General features: G+C 43.0%; 2 protein-coding genes across 2 annotated transcripts; both read left to right on the top strand.

Annotated features, from left to right (window-relative positions):
- Positions 1–1,432: 1,432 nt before the first annotated feature.
- Positions 1,433–4,396, top strand: LOC143282931 (uncharacterized). The gene is made up of 2 exons (XM_076588829.1): positions 1,433–2,049; positions 2,955–4,396. The coding sequence occupies exon 2, from the start codon at positions 3,377–3,379 to the stop codon at positions 4,394–4,396; it is 1,020 nt and encodes a 339-aa protein (XP_076444944.1). The 5' UTR covers positions 1,433–2,049; positions 2,955–3,376.
- Positions 4,397–7,394: 2,998 nt separating this feature from the next.
- Positions 7,395–17,623, top strand: LOC143282933 (hyaluronidase conohyal-P1-like). The gene is made up of 6 exons (XM_076588830.1): positions 7,395–7,532; positions 8,964–9,700; positions 10,871–11,112; positions 13,498–13,602; positions 14,226–14,427; positions 15,772–17,623. Exons 2-6 carry the CDS (start codon positions 9,350–9,352, stop codon positions 16,216–16,218), a joined length of 1,347 nt encoding a protein of 448 aa, XP_076444945.1. The 5' UTR covers positions 7,395–7,532; positions 8,964–9,349; the 3' UTR covers positions 16,219–17,623.
- The last annotated feature ends 2,798 nt before the right edge of the window (positions 17,624–20,421 follow it).

Here is a 20,421-nt window from a genome sequence, read left to right on the forward strand (position 1 = left end):
GGCCGACGACGACACACACACACTGACACACACTCCGGCACACACACACACACACACACACACACAGATGTACACAAATGATAACTTGAAACTGCACAAAAATCCTGTCTCGCACAGTATCAGGGGCATGCAGGTTGAGATTTGCTGCTCAGTTCCAGAATCCGCCCAGCAGATACGTGTGTCACTATATATGGATTTACCTGAACGCAGTACCACTTCTTAAAGTAATAAAAATTGATGGCATAGTGTTACTGGTTTAAATTCAGTTTCGCCTCCATGAGGAATTTGAGGAAATGACATTCGTTCAGGAAATGACACTCGCACGGCGCGGACATTCCCGGGTGCACACAATACTCATAGGCCACCAACCACGACTCTCACACAATACACACACACACAGACACAGACACAGACACACACACACACACACGCACGCACACACACACACACACACACACACACACACACACACACACACACACACACACACACACACACACCGACACACTGACAGAGCGAAGAAAATGGAAATCCCGTTAAATACCTCCCTGACTGTCTTGAGCTATCACGCATCCCATCCCATCGACTGACGAGCGCAACAGCCGAGTGGTTAAACCGTTGAACTTTCAGTCTGAGGGTCCCGGGTTCGAAACTCTGTGACGGCACCTGGTGGGTATAAATGGTGGAGATTTTTCCGCCGATCTCCCAGGTCAACATATGGGCAGACCTGCTATAAGTGTCTGAACCCCCTTCGTGTGTATACGCACGCAGAAGATCAAATACGCACGGCGTAAAAGATCCCGTAATCCATGTCGGCATTCCGTAGGTTACTAGTATGGAAACAAGAACATAATTACATCCAATATGCACACCCCCGAAAAAGGAGTATGGGTGCCTTCATGGCTGGGTAAAAACAACAACAACAACAAATGGTCACTAGTACACATAAAATGTTAATTTCTGTCTGAGTGTGTATGTGTGCGTGCCTGAAATATGACTGAATGACACAGGAAACGAAGTGATGAGCGTCAAGTGGCAGCCGGCGTCAGTACACGTGTGTGTGTGTGTGTGTGTGTGTGTGTGTGTGTGCTTGTTTGCCTGTGTGTGCCAGTGTGTGTGTGTGTGTGTGTGTGTGTGTGTGTGTGTGTGTGTGTGATACGAGAGAACACTAAACATACAAACGATTCAGTTAAATGCACTAGGCATTGCATACACCTCACGAAAAGAGTATAAACAAAAAGAAAGCACAGAAAAATATTCATCAAGTTGGATGATAAAAGTCTTTTTGTCAGGTGCCTATGGCGATTCACCATAACGGCCGAAAGTTCGATTCGTCAGTGCTGAACACACCTGGATTGCTGCCAGCACTCGATCTCGAGTCCACAGAAGCACACAGTCCATGCAACATATGTCATTTCCAGTGCGGCAGGACCAAAATTTGACAGCGCTCTGTAATGTATTAGTATGTTACACTTCATTACACACGTACGCTTTTTGCCCACTGGCACAGAGCACACCATCCAGATATTGACTGCATTCTGTGTTGTGTTTTGTGACGAATTTGAGTCTTATACAACTGCTATGAGTTAATCATTCGATGGTCACTTTGAACTGAAAACTCAGTGTTTATTGTTCTCATGCCGTCTTCGTTCTCGTACGTGTGGCTGCATGTCTGACCTGTTCATGCATGTTCTCTTCGCGCTCATAGATGTCCACAGATTTGTCTTCAGTGTGATACCGAAGACAGCTTATTTTTGTGAAGAAACAATGTAAGTGCTACGGATTCGCGAGGCACGATACTGAACCACCAAGTAATCAGGCGAATGACTGAGGAGACTCGCCCGGCGACTGTCAGACTGATCGAAATGGAGGGAGTGTTGCCTTTAACGTTGACTCCGATTTCGTGTTTTTTGTTTTGTTTTTGTTTTTCCCCCACAGAAAACGATCATCAGACTTGAATGGTCACTGATGATCATGTGATTGGAAATGTGCTGGCAACAGCGCGCTAAACTGGAGAAAATATGAGGAACAACTGTGAGCCGTATATGAGTTGGTTTGTTTTTTTCAGTCTCAGTGGAACGTACCGATTTAGTGCATGCCTGGTAAGCTACACACAAGAAGGCAATGACTTGCAGAATAGGCCCCGCATACACTCTTGGATTGCCACTGTCGCAAACATGTGTGGACAACTAAAGGCAGCTAGTTTTAACATGCAAAGAAAGATGATATAACTGCGTTAGGGGCCTGTGCAAAACAGTACAGTCGAAAGAGTTGTTTAACTGTTGTTGAACGAGTACTGCTGTTACCAGCAGTAATTGAGTTTGTCAGTTCTCTGGTTGTGTGATTTCTCATACTCTCAATGACCGTACGTGGCTGCTTCTTTGTCGCACAAAGCGACAGTATTCAGCCCTACAGGCATATGCAAAAATTTCTACATGATGGGTTAAACTGACGATTGGCAGGCTCGAACTGGACACGGTAGACGTATAGATTCTACGTATTGTTGTTTAGTTAGTTATATGACATTTCTGAAAAAAAATCAAGCAAACGTAACAATACAATAAATATGTATATACAAACAGTAGCAGCTGCAGTAGCATTACCACCAGCAGCAGCAGCAGCAACAACAACAACAACGACAACAACAAACATTAGCGAAAAGGTTAACACGATGATTCTACATAATTAAGTTACTTGCCTCAATTTATTTATTTATTTATTTATTATTTATTATTTATTTTTGTTTCCCGTTTCATTGTTTTATGGGACAATCTTTAAAATAGCACTTGTGGTTTTGGACGGACGACATATCTCTCTCTCTCTCTCTCTCTCTCTCTCTTATTTTTTATTTATTTATTTTTTACTGACCTTAGCAGCAGCATTAAAAAGAAAATTAGGTGGCCTAATACTTTATAGCAGCCTCATCATCAAAGGAATTGGTTGACTGTATACAGATATCACCGGATCGGATCCGGCAGTGCATCTTCAGTCATTATTCATAATGTGACGATTCAGTGGAGTCTTGCAGAACCTCACTGAGTCACACCAGCGTCTTCAGCGATCGACATAAATCATGGATGGTGTGGCTGATTGGCTGCGGTCCTTACTGAACATCCTCTACCGCTTGGAATGACGCCATATTGGACTCGGACTGCGGGGGTAAATAACCAAGTTGTGCTTAGGAAAAGGCATCATGACGCATTAACACACTGTAGCAGCTGTGTATTCTGTATGACGAACAAAAACTGTTTAACAAGACCAGAAGTAATGCAGTGGCCTATGATATCACAGACCGCAGGATATACATAGATACGTTTATGATTTCATAAAACGACACTGAGGTTTTGCGACGTGATTTTAAAATCTTTGTTGCACAATGGATTACTTTGAGGAGCATCTCCATGAAGCCATAGTAACTGGCGACGCTTCCTCGGTGGAGGACTATTTAAAACGGGGTTTGAGTCCAGACCACGCCTTCAGGTCCACGGACTCAGAGTCCTCGGCAGCAGCTCGTCTCGGCAAGACTCTGGTTGAGGAGGCGGCCCAGGCGGGGCAGGCGGAAGTAGTGCGCGTGCTCGCGCGCCACGGGTGTAACCCCAACCTCAAGTACATCGTGCACGTGGACGGCTTCGTGAAGCCCTACACCAAACAGGACCGGCTGAAGCTGTCGTGCCTGTACCCCTGCGTGGTGAAGCGGCAGGTGGCCATGGTGAAGGAGCTCGTGCAGGCGGGCATGGACGTTAACATCCACGACGACCGGGGCTGCACGGCGCTGTGGCACGCCGTGGACCTGCAGGACTACGACATGGCCAAGGCCATGACCTCCAGCCCCGGCTGCGACGTCAACATCGCCGACGTCACCATGCTCCGCCCCCTGCACGTGGCGGCGCTGCACGGGCACGTGCGCCTGGCCTCGCTGCTGGTGCGGCACGGGGCGGAAGTGGACGCCGTGCAGGTCCGGGGCTCCACGGCCCTCACCCTGGCCTGCAAGGCGGGCTGCGCGCGCACGGCACGGCTCCTGCTGCTGAACGGGGCGGACCCCAACCACGTGGGCAACAACGGCCACATGCCGCTGTCGGCGGCTCTGGAGAGCTGCAGGGACCCCGCCCTGCCGGAGCTGCTCATGGAGGCCGGCGCCATCGTGGACTGCAGCACGCTGCGCAAGTGCCGCTCGGAGAAGCCGCCTCTGCTTCGCAGCTTCCCCGAAATGCTGCCCCGTCTGACGGAGATGGCACGCACGCCGCACGCGCTGAGACTGCAGTGTGTGTTGAGCATTCGTCGCGCTCTGCTGAGGTCTGCTGGCGGCGGCGTGCGGCGTCTGCACTTCGTGCTGAAGGTGCAGCGGCTGCCCGTGCCCCGCATCGTGCAGGAGTTTGTGCTGTTTGGGCATCTGTGATGATGATGTGTGTGTGGTGGGTGGGGGGGAGGGGGGGGCCTGGGGGGCTGGGGCGTGGGGGGGGGGGGAGTGGGGACGTGGGGAGGGGGATGAGGGGGCTGGGGGCTGGAAGTGTGTGTGTGTGTGTGTGTGGAGGGGGGGGGGGGGGGACGTGGGAGGAGGGCGGGGCAGGGGGGGGGGAGCTTGGAGCTTGAAGTGTGTGTGTGTGTGTGTGTGTGTGTGTGTGTGTGTGTGTGTGTGTGTGTGTGTGTGTGTGTGACGGAGTCGGATTGTTAAGATAAAACACACAAGAACTAGCGCTGGATCAGACAATTGCTTTCGGCTCATAGACCTTGTTCAGTTCTTTCTTTCTTTCTTTACTCGTTAATGGTCAGTTTCTTTGATTATTTTGTCTGTTCACTGACTTATTTATACGATTTACAGTTCTTTTTGCTTTCGTTTTCTTTTTCTTTGTGTGTTCGTTCGTCTTCAGTTCAACGTCTTTCCACTTGAAGTGATATTAGATTCTTTGTGTGTGTGTGTGTGTGTGTGTGTGTGTGTGTGTGTGTGTGTGTGTGTGTGTGTGTGTGGTGTGTGTGTGTGTGTGTGTGTGTGTGTGTGTGTGTGTGTGTGTTTTGCTAGTGATTGATTCAGTGTTTACGTGTTGGGTTGTTTAATCTAATTGCTAATTTATGTACATAAGTAAAAACAACTGAAAACTAGTCTTAATTTATCATAGTTTTATCTCCAAAGAATAGTTATGCTTTATACAATAGATTACACATTTCTTTTCTATTCATTTACGCGATTTAGTACAAAACACAAACCCGGTAGTGCTCTGTACTGATCACTTATCGGATCACTCATATTGTCATACAAATTGTGCTCAACTGACAATGCATTTGCAAATAAATTGTGTGTGTGTGTGTGTGTGTGTGTGTGTGTGTGTGTGTGTGTGTGTGTGTGTGTGTGTGTGTGTGTGTGTGTGTATGGAGAGGTAGGAGTGCTCGAGGAGGATGTGTGTTTGTGTGCGCGTGCGCGCTCGAGTGCGCGCGCGCGCGCGCGCGCGCGCGCGCGCGCGCGTGTGTGTGTGTGTGTGTGTGTGTGTGTGCGGCTACTGATGCGTACCAAGTGTTCACAAGGACTGTAGAGTTCGATCTGCGTTGCATAGATTGTGAATAAAAATGTTCTTGATAAAACTTTGTGTCTTGCTGATTTATGTTAATATATATATATATATATATATATATATATATATACATATATATATATATATATAGTGTATGTGTGTGTGTGTGTGTGTGTGTGTGTGTTCAGCAGTGAGGCTCAGGGAACTGTCCTCAGTGGGACAATTGCTAGATAATAAAGATCGATAAAGCAGATCGTTCGACTGATTAAAATTTTTCGTAATGATGCTCTCTCTCTCTCTCTCTCTCTCTCTCTCTCTCTATATATATATATATATATATATATATCTTCCTACCCTTACCCCCCTTTCCCCGCGGCCCCTCTGTCTCTGACTATGTTAGGTTATTATTATTACTATTAATGCTGCCGGCTGTTGTCAAGTTGTTATTGTTGTCGAGTTCTCAGTGTTCCTTCTTCGTGTTATTATTGAAATGGACACGGTAACACATAAGCAAAACGATGAGTCCGATTTTTCTGCCTTTCTAGCAATCGACTGGATGTGAATTGAAAGTAAACAGGTCGACTGAATCAATTGATTTTAGAAAAAAAAGAAAAAGACACACACACACACACACACACACACACACACACACACACACACACACACACACACAGACAAAAAAAAAAAAAAAGAAGAAAAAAAGAAGTACAACAACAACAACAACAACACTGACAACAAAACCAACAAAACTCAGTGACAGTTGCACTAAACACCATTCAATGCTTCATGGTGTTTTTTTCTTCTCCATTTATAATTTTTGATTTTAATTTTTGTTGTTGTTTTGTTGTTGTTGATAAATGCACTGTAATTTGATCAAACCATTTCCCGTTATACGGACAATTTCTTTCAGGTGCATCAAAGACGTACGTCAGTGTTCCAACTTGAACATGCTATCTCTCACATGCAAAAAATAAAGGGAAGCACTGAAGATCGAACTTGGGAAACAGTGCAGTAACAGTATCAGTATCACTGAGTAACTCAAGGATCGAGAGGCGTCACTGCGTTCGGCCGGACAAATCCATAAACGCTACACCACATCTGCTAAAGAAGATGCCTGACCAGCAGCGTAACCCAACGCGCTTTGTCAGGCCTTGAGAGAGAGAGAGAGAGAGAGAGAGAGAGAGAGAGAGAGAGAGAGAGAGATGAATAGATAAATGAATAGATAGAAAAAGTAAAATGAAATAAGATAAAAGACAATAATGATGATAAATAAACAAGTGACAAGTAATTAAATGTAAAACACACACATACACACACACACACACACACTCTCTCTCTCTCTCTCTCTCTCTCTCTCTCTCTCACCACACACACATATGCATAACAGTTATATATATATATATATATAAAAGAAAAAAAAAAAGCAGTTCCACAGACACGAAAGCACAGACAAAAGTGCACAGGCCCACCTGCACACAAAAGCACACGAGCCCCAACACACACACACACACACACACACACACACACACACACACACACACGCACACTGTCTCCCAAATCACCCTGCACCTTCCACTCCGCGAACCTCCTCTCCTACTCCCCCCCTACGCCCCCCCCCCCGCCCCCCCCCCCGACCCCCCCCCGTCACACACGCTCATTCCTAGGCTACATATCGCAGCTCCACGGCACACACACATACGCCCATATACCCCCTCCACCCCTCCATCCAGCCTCCCCCACGCGCGCGCGCGCGCACGCGCGTAAAAGTCGTAGCCCCTACAACGCACAACCCCCTTCCACACTCTCACTCCCCACATTCACCACCCTCGCCCCCCACACATACCAGTGCCATTATTTGGTTTTTTGAGAGTAATTTCCCTTGTCCTGTGCCGAGCATGTGATTTGAAAGGGAATGCGGATGTACGGGCGTATTGTGGAGGCACTGACAGTGTTTATAAGACTTCTGAACTTTATGTATGTGCATAAGACTCGTGTCGGACTACCATAGCCAAACCACTGCTTTCAGACGTGAGTATTAACAATCCGCTTGTAATCTTTGGTATGCTATTCGCATTATACACTGCCAAAAACATTGAAAGAGATGAATCTGAATGCAAGTATTTTTATCCTGTGTGTGTGTGTGTGTGTGTGTGGTGTGTGTGTGTGTGTGTGTGTGAAAATTAATATGCAAAAAAGTTCAGGTTCATGATTATTGTGTCCATCATTAAATTATAATTCTGAAAGTGAAAGTAAGAAGAAGAAGAAGAAGAAGAAGAAACCCACATTGATTATTCCCTGTATGCACAAAATATTGAAAGGAGGTCAGACAGCTCATCGCTGATATCCACAACATGCTTCACAGGATTGTCATTTGAATTCTTTGTAATTGTGCACAGACTAAAAGTATTGTTTACCCATAAAGTGGGTCTTCCACTGTACAATTCCCCTGATGTTTAGACGGCCATGTCCTGTTTTGAAGAGGGGTGTTTGCAGAATATATATTTGTACTCTATAGCAGTATAGGTTGTTGAATTCTGACATGGATGACACTTGGCAGGATCTTAAACAAGTATATTTCTTCTTCCACTGGTGAATGTTGGTCATCATTCTTACCAGTTATTGTCACATTGCACATACTGGGAACATTCATGTTACCATTACCCATTGAACACTGACATGGATTGCAGAATATGTAACATGTGTATTTGATCTTCTGCTTGTGTATGTATACACATATGAAGGCACTGTAGCAGATCTGCACACATATTAGAACAGAAAAAAAACCCCTGATAGATGCCATTGTTGGAGCTTAATCCAGTCGCTTACACTGGCATCTTGCACATAGCACTCACAGTCACAGCCTCAAATAGAAAGTCTGACACTTAAACCACTCAGTTTTGATTTTTTTGCATGTGCATGTGCATGAGGGATATTAAAGCATTGTGTGTGGAGATTGCAAACATGTCTACCCTGTCCCTCGATTCACCAAGCCTTGGTGGGGTTTGAACCTTGGACCTTTGGTTAGAAACATGATGCTCTGACATGTGACTGTCACACCTATTGCTGGGCTTTCAGACTGTTCCCCAGTATGATGGAAGTCCACTAGTGCTGTAACTACCAGCAAAGCAAGGTCACTTCTAATTTCTTGATTTGAATTGTATTCATTTGACATGAAAAGGTTTGTAGACAGAATTCACAACTGGTTTAAACAGTTTGAAATGAATCATTTATTTATTTATTTTTGATTTTGTTTTGTTGTCTTGGGTATAGTAATTGTTGATGTATCTTAACATGTCTTTGTTCGTGTGTCTGTATGGAAGTTTGCACATTTGTACACATGACATCACAAGCCATCAATGAGATCCAAAGTTTTGAAATTAATGAAAACCATCCTGTGTGTTTATAGTAATGGTATAAGTGAAGATCACTCAGGAATATAAATATTACTGTCATTGACAGGTACAGTACACCAGAGAGAAGACCACTGACAGGAAACTGAAGCAACGGTGACATTCCTGATGCTGAGTCAGGCATGATAGTCCCTGACAACCAATGACTTGTGCTCAAGTGACAGAACTGATGACCTGTTGGTGTTCTGACCACAAGAATCTGAAGAGAAGTCTTTTCATCTTCACTGTTAATGCTCTATGAAAATGTCAGTGTTGATTCACCTGTAATGAGCATTGTATTTCCAGTACATTTTTACACACTAGTTTTTATATGTAATTGAAAAGTAAGAAGTTATTAAAAAAAGAAGAAGAAAGAAATCAAAGAATACAAGAAAATATTTGAAACCCAGCAACATAATAACCAGACAGTTTGGCAGCAATAAACCAATCACAAGAATGGCTGAGAACTTTGAGTACAGTGTTATGATTATGGTGATGCTGTGTGCCATAGTAGCTATCTCATCAGCCACCAACCAGGAGATTGATGGATGTTCTGAGGCAGAATACACCACTGGCTGTACGTCAAAATTCCTCTTGCCTGACCGCCCTTTCATGGTGATTTGGAACAAGCCATCTCATGGCTGCGAGGCTCATGGCATCGACCTCAACTTGTCTGCCTGGGATATCGTGGAAAACCGCAACGATGCCTTTGCAGGAGACAACATGATTATTTATTATAGTTTGGGCCACTGGCCAGCACTGGACCGTAAAACAGGGGCCGTGAAATCCAACGGAGGAGTACCACAGGTGAGCAGGGGTTTCAACTTTTCAAGGCTAAGACAGAACTGTTGTAAAAGAAAAAAAAAACAACTAAAGTGATTTGATTTGATTTCAGTGAAAACTGATGATGATGATGATGATAACAATGATAATGATGATGCCAATGAATGATAAAGGAAAACAAGAAAGCAATAATAATAGATAATGATGATGGTGATTATGACATTACTACTGCTGCTGATTATGGTGATAAAAAAAGAAACAACATTTGACACCCCCCCCCCCCCCGACCCTCCCCAAAAAACAACAAAAAGCAAAAACAAACAACAACAATGAAGGTTACAACATCTCACGTGAAATACTTTCAGCTAACAAAACTGTAAAGTGTACAATGAGAAACAAAAAGTTTAAATGAATAAATGAATAGCAGCAACTTGTAATTTACTGCATAATCAATGAATAGCAGCAACCAGTAATTTACTGCATAATCAATGAATAGCAGCGACCAGTAATTTACTGCATAATCAATTGAAGAGACCCACCGCTCTCTACAAAAAGTAATATCAACTTACATTCCATAAAAAAACCCCAGTATTATGAAAAGAGCTCACACCTAAAAAATGTAGCTTTAAAAAAGATTGATGAAACTGCACACACATGCATTTGTTGATGTGTGAGTAGTGAGCACATCAGCATGCACATACACACACATAAATGGACTGACATGTACATAAACTTGCACACAGATGATTTAGACATACACGAGCATGGATTCATGTGCACACACACACACACACACACACACACAACACACACACACACACACACATAACACACACACAACAAACACACACACACACACACACACACACACACACTCACACACACATACAGAATCCTTTGAAAGCAAAGGATGAGATTTTATATATATACATAAAATAAAATAAAGGAAAAAAAAGAAAAGAAGAAAGATGAGAGAGGTTGTGAAAAGACAGAGGAAACACCTGTAGCTTATATTCTTTGAAAACAGAGGATAAAATAATTTGTCATAATGAAAGATGGAACAGATCTGTGAAGATGTGAGGGAAACACCTACTGACTTTGAGTAACTCCAGATTCATTAATTCTTTGAAAGTAACAGAAATGTTTATTTGTCCTTCTCAAAGACGGAAGTTGTTGGTGTGCTTATTGTTACAGCAAGGGAACCTCACCTATCACCTGGTTGACGCAAAAGAACAGATTCTGAAATCGACCAAGTCAGACTTTGATGGGGTGGCGGTAATAGACATGGAGAACTGGCGCCCCACATTCGGCCACAACTTTGACTCCCTGAACGAGTACCAAAAGGTGTCGGAGGAGATCGTCAGGGCACGCTACCCAAAGCTGAACAGCACACAGGTGAAAGCTGAGGCAGCCAGAGAGTTTGATGCAGGAGCCAGGTCAGTATTGCACAGATTTGTATTTGTATTTGTATTTATTTTTATCACAACAGATTTCTCTGTTTGAAATTTGGGCTGCTCTCCCCAGGGAGAGTGCGTCACTATACTACAGCGCCACCCATTTTTTTGTATTTTTTCCTGCGTGCAGTTTTATTTGTTTTTCCTGTCGCAGTGGATTTTTCTACAGAATTTTGCCAGGAACAACCCTTTTGTTGCTGTGGGTTCTTTTACGTGCGCTAAGTGCATGCTGCAAACGGGACCTCAGTTTATCGTCTCATCTGAATGATTAGCGTCCAGACCACCACTCAAGGTCTAGTGAAGGGGGAGAAAGTATCGGCGGCTGAGCCGTGATTCGAACCAGCGCGCTGAGATTCTCTGGCTTCCTAGGTGGATGCGTTACCTCTAGGCCATCACTCCACTGCTTTGAATCACAAGGTTGGTCCAGTGGTGCAGAACAAACTGCCCTTCGAAGTCCATCACATGGATTCCACAGTTTGGTTTAAAACCATGTCACAAAACACATCTCTTCCATTCTGCTTTAACATCTTATTGATAAATGTGCTTCTTGAAGTTCTGTTGGTGGCGTGTGTGTTTGTGAGTGTGCGGGTGTGTTTGTTTGTTTGTTTGTGTATGTGTGTGTGTGTGTGTGTGTGTGTGTGTATAAATAACCGCTAGTTAGAACAGTTGACACAGTCTCTGAAGGATCTCATGGCAGTGTTTGTTTGATGATATAAAAAATGTTTATCAAAATAAGTATAACATACTGTAATGCCCTTTAAGCTGGACATTTAATGTATGCACTAAAATACTTGATGATTTCATGTGATGATGCCAGCCAACTTTGTGATTTGCTGGACATTGAAGAAGAGCGTGACTGTGCGCATGTGTTGAAAGTAAAATCTCAGTGACTCATAGACTGAAAATTGTATGTGTAAATGATTTGATATATGTAATTTGATTAGAAGGCATGGAAAATATGCAGATATTATGCACATATGAACTTATATGACTGTACCAGTATTAACAATAAGATACATTCGCCAAGTCGTGAACAAAAAAGTTAACGATTATACTGTTAATCACTTTGTGGGTGTGCATAGTTCTTTTGTGTAGTCTCAGGTGTTGCTGGAGGTGGTTGTGGGCTGTTGCACAAAGGAGTCATCTAGATCATCAATGCTGAAAGGACAACAAATGTTTACATGATGACTCATGTGACCTCATTTAAGTGAATGACTTATTACATGGTTATGACGTAGGACTTATAACTTTTTAAAAAAAAGAAGAAAAAAACAGCTTAGACTTATTTTGCTTAAGAAAGATTCGGAAGAGATCGTTGCAATACATCGTCAGTCAAGAAAAGGCCAACAGTTGTTTAAGTTTTCTTGTTGGAAGAGGCTTTCTGTGTAATTTATTTCATGCAGCCAAGACAGTTTGGTTAAACATAAGTAATGTTGCAGAGATGAGCATTGTAGCTGCATCTATCCAGAGGTTTGATACCAGAAAAATACTATTATTTGTGTTGTGTTTCATATAGTGTTTCATATAATTTGTATTCAAAATACTATCATTATTTGTGTTGTGTTTCATATAGTTTGTATTCTGTTTCTGATAGTTGTGTTATTTGAATTGTTTAGGTTTAATTTTGGTGCAAAATACTGTTGTTGCTATAGAATCATGTCCTCCATGCGTCAAAAGGGGTCAAAGCATTAAATATTCTTGATTCTTGTTACATGCATGGTGTATGTGATGCATATATATATATATATATGTGTGTGTGTGTGTGTGTGTGTGTGTGTGTGTGTGTGTGTGTGTGTGTGTAACTTTTTATTGTAAAATACCACAAGCTCACTGCCTTGGAAGTATGAACATTAATGTCAGCATTATTATTATTATTGAATCTAATTATGATATAAAAAAACAACAAAAGGGCTGGGGCAGGAGGGGTTATGGTTTGTTTTGTTTTTTTTAAATTTTTAGTTGTTTGTTTTTTAATTGTATCTTTTGTTGCTTCAGTTGCTTTTTTGCTTGATTAGGGTTTGCTTGATGAGTTATACTGTTGTATCATTGTATATTTTCACTCTGACTGGATATTCTTTCTGTCTTATCAATCTATCTATCTATCTATCTATCTATCTATCTATCTATCAATCAATCAATCTATCAATCTATCTGTCTATCTATCTATCTATCTATCTGTCTATATATCTATCTGTCTGTCTATCTCTCTACACACACACACACACACACACACACACACACATATAGTAAAAGGATATTCATCTATATATAATCAGAATGATCTGCTGGATATAGTGTTGTCAATGTGTGTGTGTGTGTGTGTGCGCGCGCGTGTGTGTGTGTGTGTGTATTTTGTTTTTTTAACAGGTTGTTCATGGAAGGCACACTCAACTTGACCAATGCTCTGAGACCATGGGGACACTGGGGTTACTATGGCTTCCCTCGCAACTGGGGTGGAGATTCCAATGACCAGTAAGCGTTCAGAAGTTTCAGTTTCAGTTTCAAGGAGGTGTCTTTGTTTACTTGACAGTTAACCACTTTGAAGGTTGATGAAGTTTAGATGCATTTGTAAGGTACGTTTTTGAAACCTGTGGGTGTGAAATAACATCAAAACTGTTCGGAAGTTTGTGATAAGAATGGATGTTTGGATATACATTATTTGTACCTGGATGGAACCTGAATGGAAATATTGTTGTGTGTCTTTTGTGACAGTGCCCATGGATAGTTTTGGAGAGATTTGTTGATAATGAACTAGAAATTTTTTTTTTGTATGAAAGGATCTGGGATCAAAACGTAAGATCAGAATTGTTCTGTATGCATATGTTTTTGTGTGGTGTGTTTGTGCATGTGTAGGAGATGAGTGTTGGGGTGTATGTTGGGGTTGCGTATGTGTGATGTGTGTGAATGTTTATGTGCTTGTGTGTGTGTGTGTGTGTGTGTGTGTGTGTGTGTACATGCATGTGAGTGTGCGTGTGTGTGTGAGTGTGTGTGTGTGTGTGTGCATGTTCATGCTTGTGTACCCCTGCTTTCACTCTCTGATGCTTTGCAACATCATCCACAATGATAAAAATGTTGAGGCATGCTGTGGTCTTCAGCCTGGCCTACCTGTGGCGAGCCAGCAGAGGTCTATTCCCCAGGATCTACATGCAGGACTCCACCCCCTTCTCCCAGGGGAAGAAGGAAGTCTACGGCCAGGTGAAGGAGGCGCTGCATGTGTGGGCAAAGTTCTCCTCACCAGACACCCTGATTCTGCCCTACAGCCTGTGTCAGAACAACGGCACCAACTTCTTTTCCTTGGTGAGCGACTTTCAGTTTCAGTTATTTTTCAGCTTGTTAGGGTCACTGATTCTGCCCTACAGCCTGTGTCAGAACGACGGCACCAACTTCTTTTCTCTGGTGAGTGACTTTCAGTTTCAGTTATTTTTCAGCTTGTTAGGGTCACTGATTCTGCCGTACAGCCTGTGTCAGAACAATGGCACCAACTTCTTTTCCCTGGTGAGTGGCTTTCAGTTTCAGTTATTTTCAGCTTGTTAGGGTCACTGATTCTGCCGTACAGCCTGTGTCAGTACAACGGCACCAACTTCTTTTCCTTGGTGAGTGACTTTCAGTTTCAGTTATTTTCAGCTTGTTAGGGTCACTGATTCTGCCTTACAGCCTGTGTCAGAACAACGGCACCAACTTCTTTTCCTTGGTGAGTGACTTTCAGTTTCAGTTACTTTTCAGCTTGTTAGGGTAAGTGATTCTGCCTTACAGTCTGTGTCAGTACAACGGCACCAACTTCTTTTCCCTGGTGAGTGACTTTCAGTTATTTTTCAGCTTGTCAGGGCCACTCGCCTGATTTGCTGTAAGATGCTCTCGGTAGTTTCATGGCACACATGGGTGTACTGAGCATGGGTTTGGGCAGTGGGTTGCTCTGCTGGTTTCAGGTGATGAAGCTGAGTTCAGTTTTAGTTTTAAGTATCTTAAGGAGGTGTCGCTGCGCTCGGACAAATCCATATACACACCACACCACATCTGCCAGGCAGATGCCTGACCAGCAACGTAACCCAACGCGCTTAGTCAAGCCTTAAATGACATGAATATTATATTTGTGTACCTATCTGAGTGGACTTTTTCTACTGACAAAATTTTGCCACATGACAACACTCTTGTTGCCATGGGTTCTTTTTCAATATGACAAGTGCATGCGGCACACAGGACCTCTGTTTATCATCTCATCCAAATGACTAGACAGTCACTTTGATTTTCAGTCAAACTTTGGAGAAACGGCAAGAGCCGGATTCAAACCCAGACCCTCACAGGCTCTGTATTGGCAGATGAGCATCTTAACCATTCTGCCACCTTCCTCTGATGAAGTTGAGTCAAAGCCAATCATGTGTATGCTTACACTGATCAGATTTTGATCAGATTAAAAGAAAAGAAGTGGTCTTTCTTCTTCTTTTTTTGTTTTCTCTTTTAAACAAATGAAAAGGCTTACCATGATGAACAGTATGCAGAGTGCTATCCCCAGATCAAACCTTGATTATCATGCACTTTTTGTAAACAGACAGGACAAGGCATACACAGTATCTGTCAAGAACTCATCACTTCACATTCATTCACTCATGTCTCCTTTTTCCCACCCTGTCAACAAAAAACCAGGAAAACTTGACCCTGGCAATTGGCCTACCAGGCCAGATGGGATCGGCAGGAGTGGTGCTGTGGGGGTCGTCGGGGTCATTCCACACACATGACGAATGCCAGCTGCTGCAGAAGTACGTCAACACGACGCTGGGCCCCTACGTCAAGAACCTGACACGCTTTCTGTCCGACTGCAGCGCCTTTTACTGCAGCGCGCACGGTCGCTGCGTGGAGAAAGGCTTGGAGGCCGCGGTGCAGCAGCAGCGCCTGCTCCGCAAACAGAGGCACTGCCTCAATGAGGACCTGTTGAGGGAACTGGGAGGGGCTGGTGACGGAGCGGACACTGTACGTCTTGTCCAGGGTCTGGATGGTGCCTCCTCCCCTTCCCCTTACGAGAACTACGTCTGTCGTTGTCTGCCCGGCTGGTCAGGGCAGCACTGCGAGAAGAGAGCGTGTGGGGGGAAATAGATGCGGTGATTGTGTTCTGATTGTCAGTAGGGGATTAACCTGGTTTTGAATTTTGCTGGGATCTTGTACATACAAAGGTGATAAAAAGATAGCATGTTGGGCGAAAAGATGTTGTGATTGTGTCTTTGGACATGATGAAAACTGTATTATGAATTATGTTGGGATCTTGTATATGCAAAGGTGTTAACAGGAGAGTGTGTGGGGCGAAGATGTGATTATGTCTTTGGGTTTGATGAAATCCTTTTTTTCTTTAAAAACATTTCTTTTGTTGGGGATCTTGTATGCAAAAAGGTGCTTCAAAATCTTGCTTTGAAGTTTTTGGGATCTTAAATGTGAAATGGTGCTTTGAATTTGTTGGGATCTTTTATAGATAAAGATGTTTAAAGAATTGTTGGCACAGTGTTTGACATTATAAATATGAAATTGTGCATCTGAAATAAATATATTGGAAGAAAATTGCCATGCTTTGATGGCACCAATCGACACTTTTAAAAAAACAACATCTTTATTCAGTTTTGGTAGGTCAGTATTTACAAAACAATGGACTTGAAAAGCACAGAAAATCACTCTTTGTAAGGGCTGAGTTTGATTCTAAAATTCATAAGAAAAAGTAGATAAAAAGGAAAAAAAGAAAAAGGAAAAAAAGACATTCATAAGAACATAGATTAACAGATTGACAGACGGATTGACAGACAAGCAGACAAATTACATACGTTGGATGATATCATGAAGTGTTGTAATTCATTTGTTTTAAACAAAATGTGAAGGACCTTATATGTGCACACCCTTTTCTTGCACAATTCATGAAATGACAATCCAATGAGGGTGACTGATTTTCGTTGATCATAAAAAGGTGAGTAACCATTTGTGATCAATGAAGCAATCTACACTTTGTTGTACACGTATCTAGGACAATCTGTGATAATGATATACGATGTGAAAACTAACCATATCTTTTGTGGACACAAACATCACAGATGAATGTAAAAAAGCACAGAAATTGGTGAAAATGTTCTGAGCAGTGTAACTGCTCATTGTATTATTTATGTAAACTTGTGCATTTTATTCTCAATATTCTCATGAAAATTGCTCAAGCTAATCAAATGTACCATTGTACCTTTTTAGTTTACAGAATATATTACATATTTGTGTGCAAGGTCTGTTTTCATTTGTGTTATAAAGAAATACACACTCAGTTTGTATTCATTTGTGTCTCATTTGACATGTCTGAGACTGATAACTGTGATTACAATTTCCCCTCAAATATATAAGTGATTCCAGAATTATTTACATTTCTTATTGTCAAGTTTGCAGAGTGAGTACTATATATTTACTGTATTCACTGACATGATTTGTGTGACCCAAAACACAGGCAGCTTGGAATAAAATTTATTTAGCTTGCACAGTATTGTGTTGGACTTTCAATCTGAGGGTGTTTGAATGCTTTTGGAAATTGGGTATTGCTTAGATACATAAGTTAAAAACATGTTTCAGAAATGACTGGAGCAGAAATGTTTTATTTTAAATTTTACTGACGTATCTGTCAGTTCCAAATGAATTCAAAGCATTGTACACATCATGATATACAGTAGGTGGGTGTCCATGTCAGAACTCTTTTTTTTTTAAGAAAAACTTAGATTTTTTGGCCCATGAAATAAAGCACTTGAACTCATGTCATCATTCTTTGATAACATAGAACAGCTGTGCTGATCAACAGGCACAAATCGTCTATTAAGACGGTCAAATATGGTGTGCCTGAAGGTTCTGTCCTGGGATCAAGACTGTTTTCAATGTTTACACATGGTTTGCTTTCGTCTTTGACAGTAAATTGTGAAATATTTGTAGATGACATGACCCTGAACAATAGTAATTCCAAAAAGATTGAAGTATGGTCATTTTTACAAACAGATAAAAATCAATCAGATGAATAGAGTTCCTTCGTTAAACTATTTTGTTCTCTCTCACTGCCCTCCTCTCTCTCTCTCTCTCGCTCTAGCTCACACACACACACACTCTCTTCTTCCATCACACACACACACACACACACACACACACACTCACATACACACACACACACACACACACACATTTGCTCACTCACTCACTCACTCAGTCAGATTTTCATTTTTGCAACACGTTTTGCTCCCCAATATTCTTTCGAGGAACTGTCAGACTATATAAAATAGTGTGTCGTGTTGTGTGATGTGTGTTGGATCATAGAGACCTGTGACCAGCACTGTTGGCCTCACACTACTTATAGCTTCACATTGTTGACTTTAGGGTCGCCGTTTCTTCCGTCCAGATTGATATTCTGTTTGATTATTGGCTTTACTACAGTTAAGGAAACACACATACACAAATAAGAAGAACAAAACCGAATTAAACCAATAACAACAAGACAACAAGAAGAACCAAAAAACAAACGATTGAATGGATAAACACGAAACACAACACATCCACAGCAGTGCGCGCGCACACACACACACACATACAAGCACGTACACACGCATGCTCAAGCACGCATGCACGCGCGCACACACACATACACACTGACAGACAGACAGACAGAAAGGCACACACACACACAGAGCATACACACGCATGCACGCGCGCACACACACAGACGCACACACACACACACACACACACACACACACACACACAGCGAAACGAACATTAAAACCAATCATTTAATTAAAAAACAACAACAACAACAAAAAACAAACGAACCAAGCTCAAGCCCTATACAAAACAACGTTACTTTTGCTACCCGCATTAAGTGGTGTGTGGCCCTCAGTGGCTGTCTCGTTTCCTGTGAAGTTGGCAGGAAACTGACAACAGGTTTGTGATGACCTCACAGCCTGTCCTCTGTCTCCCCTGTCCTGTCTTGACATAAGTCATTGTCGCTCGCTCTCACTTCCCTTCCTCCTCCAAGACTTCTTTTGCGAGTGGCGTAGTGGTTAAGACACCAACTGTCTGTCTGTCTGTCTGAAGTGTTTAATCGATGGAATAAGTTCGTGGTGGTGAGCTGCGAATAAAGGCATTACAATACAATGCAGGAGATTGTTGTGCCATGCAATACAGTGCGAATACAATGCAATGCATCGCAGTATGTACAGTGCAATGCAATGCAATGCGTGTGACTATAGGATGCCAGTGTCAACGGATTTGAGTCCCATGTACGCCGTACTGTAATTTTTTTTAACCCCCCCCCCCTCTCTCTCTCACCCTCCCCCCCCCTCCCACAATATCTGAAGCGATGGTCTGGGTGCTAGTCGTTCGGATGCTGGAGATGATGAACCGAGGCCCCGTGTGCAACATACACTCAGTGCACGTAAAAGAACCTGTGGCAACTGAACGTTTTGTCCCAGGCACAATCATGCAGAAAAATCTGCTTTGATACAAAAACAAATAAACAAATGTAATCAGTGCACAGAGAGAGGGGGGGTGGGGGAGGCGAGAGAGAGAGAGAGAGGGGAGCGGGCAGAGGTAGGAGGGCGGGAGAGAGAGGGGGGGCGGGGAGGGTGGTGAGGTCGGAGGGGGGGGGGGGGAGAGAGAGAGAGGGGCGGGGGTGGGGGCGAGAGAGGGAGCGGGGAAAAAAGAGAGGGGACAAAACCTGAAGGTGGCGACGCATTCTCTTTGGGATGATCAGCTTTGAAATTCACACAGGGAGATCTGGTGTGACAAAAAACAAACCAACCAAAAACAAACAACAAAAAAACCCAGTAACAGAGTACCATACAATACAATCTTGAACGGCTCAACGTGGAACTGTACAGGCCATAGTACAGTACAGAATAAGTAACCTGTACATTCACCACAGTGCAGCGCAGTGTAATACAATAATACAATTGGCTTAAACTTCAGAAGACACCACACAAACAAGCAACGCATGCCCCTCTCATTGGCTGAACACAAACAACAATCAAAAAACAAAACGAGCATGGCAAAAGCCGATGATGGAGTCTCCCGTTGGACCGACGGATGAGTAGGCAGGCAGGCTTATCTGTCGGTGCGTGTCCTCATATGGGAGAAGATGCCGATTCTGGATGCGCAGCACTTCCCAAAGGTGTTGCAAGGGAAAATGTCTCCAGAAGTTGAGCCCTGTCTTCCTTCGCTCACGCTTCTCTTTAATGGCCAGCGTTCTCTTGTTTTCAAACGTCTTTATGCCACTAGAGCACAGCATCCTCCAGCGAGAGCGGT

The sequence above is a fragment of the Babylonia areolata genome, chromosome 6 (genome assembly GCF_041734735.1).
Source record: "Babylonia areolata isolate BAREFJ2019XMU chromosome 6, ASM4173473v1, whole genome shotgun sequence".
Lineage (NCBI taxonomy): Eukaryota > Metazoa > Mollusca > Gastropoda > Neogastropoda > Buccinidae > Babylonia > Babylonia areolata.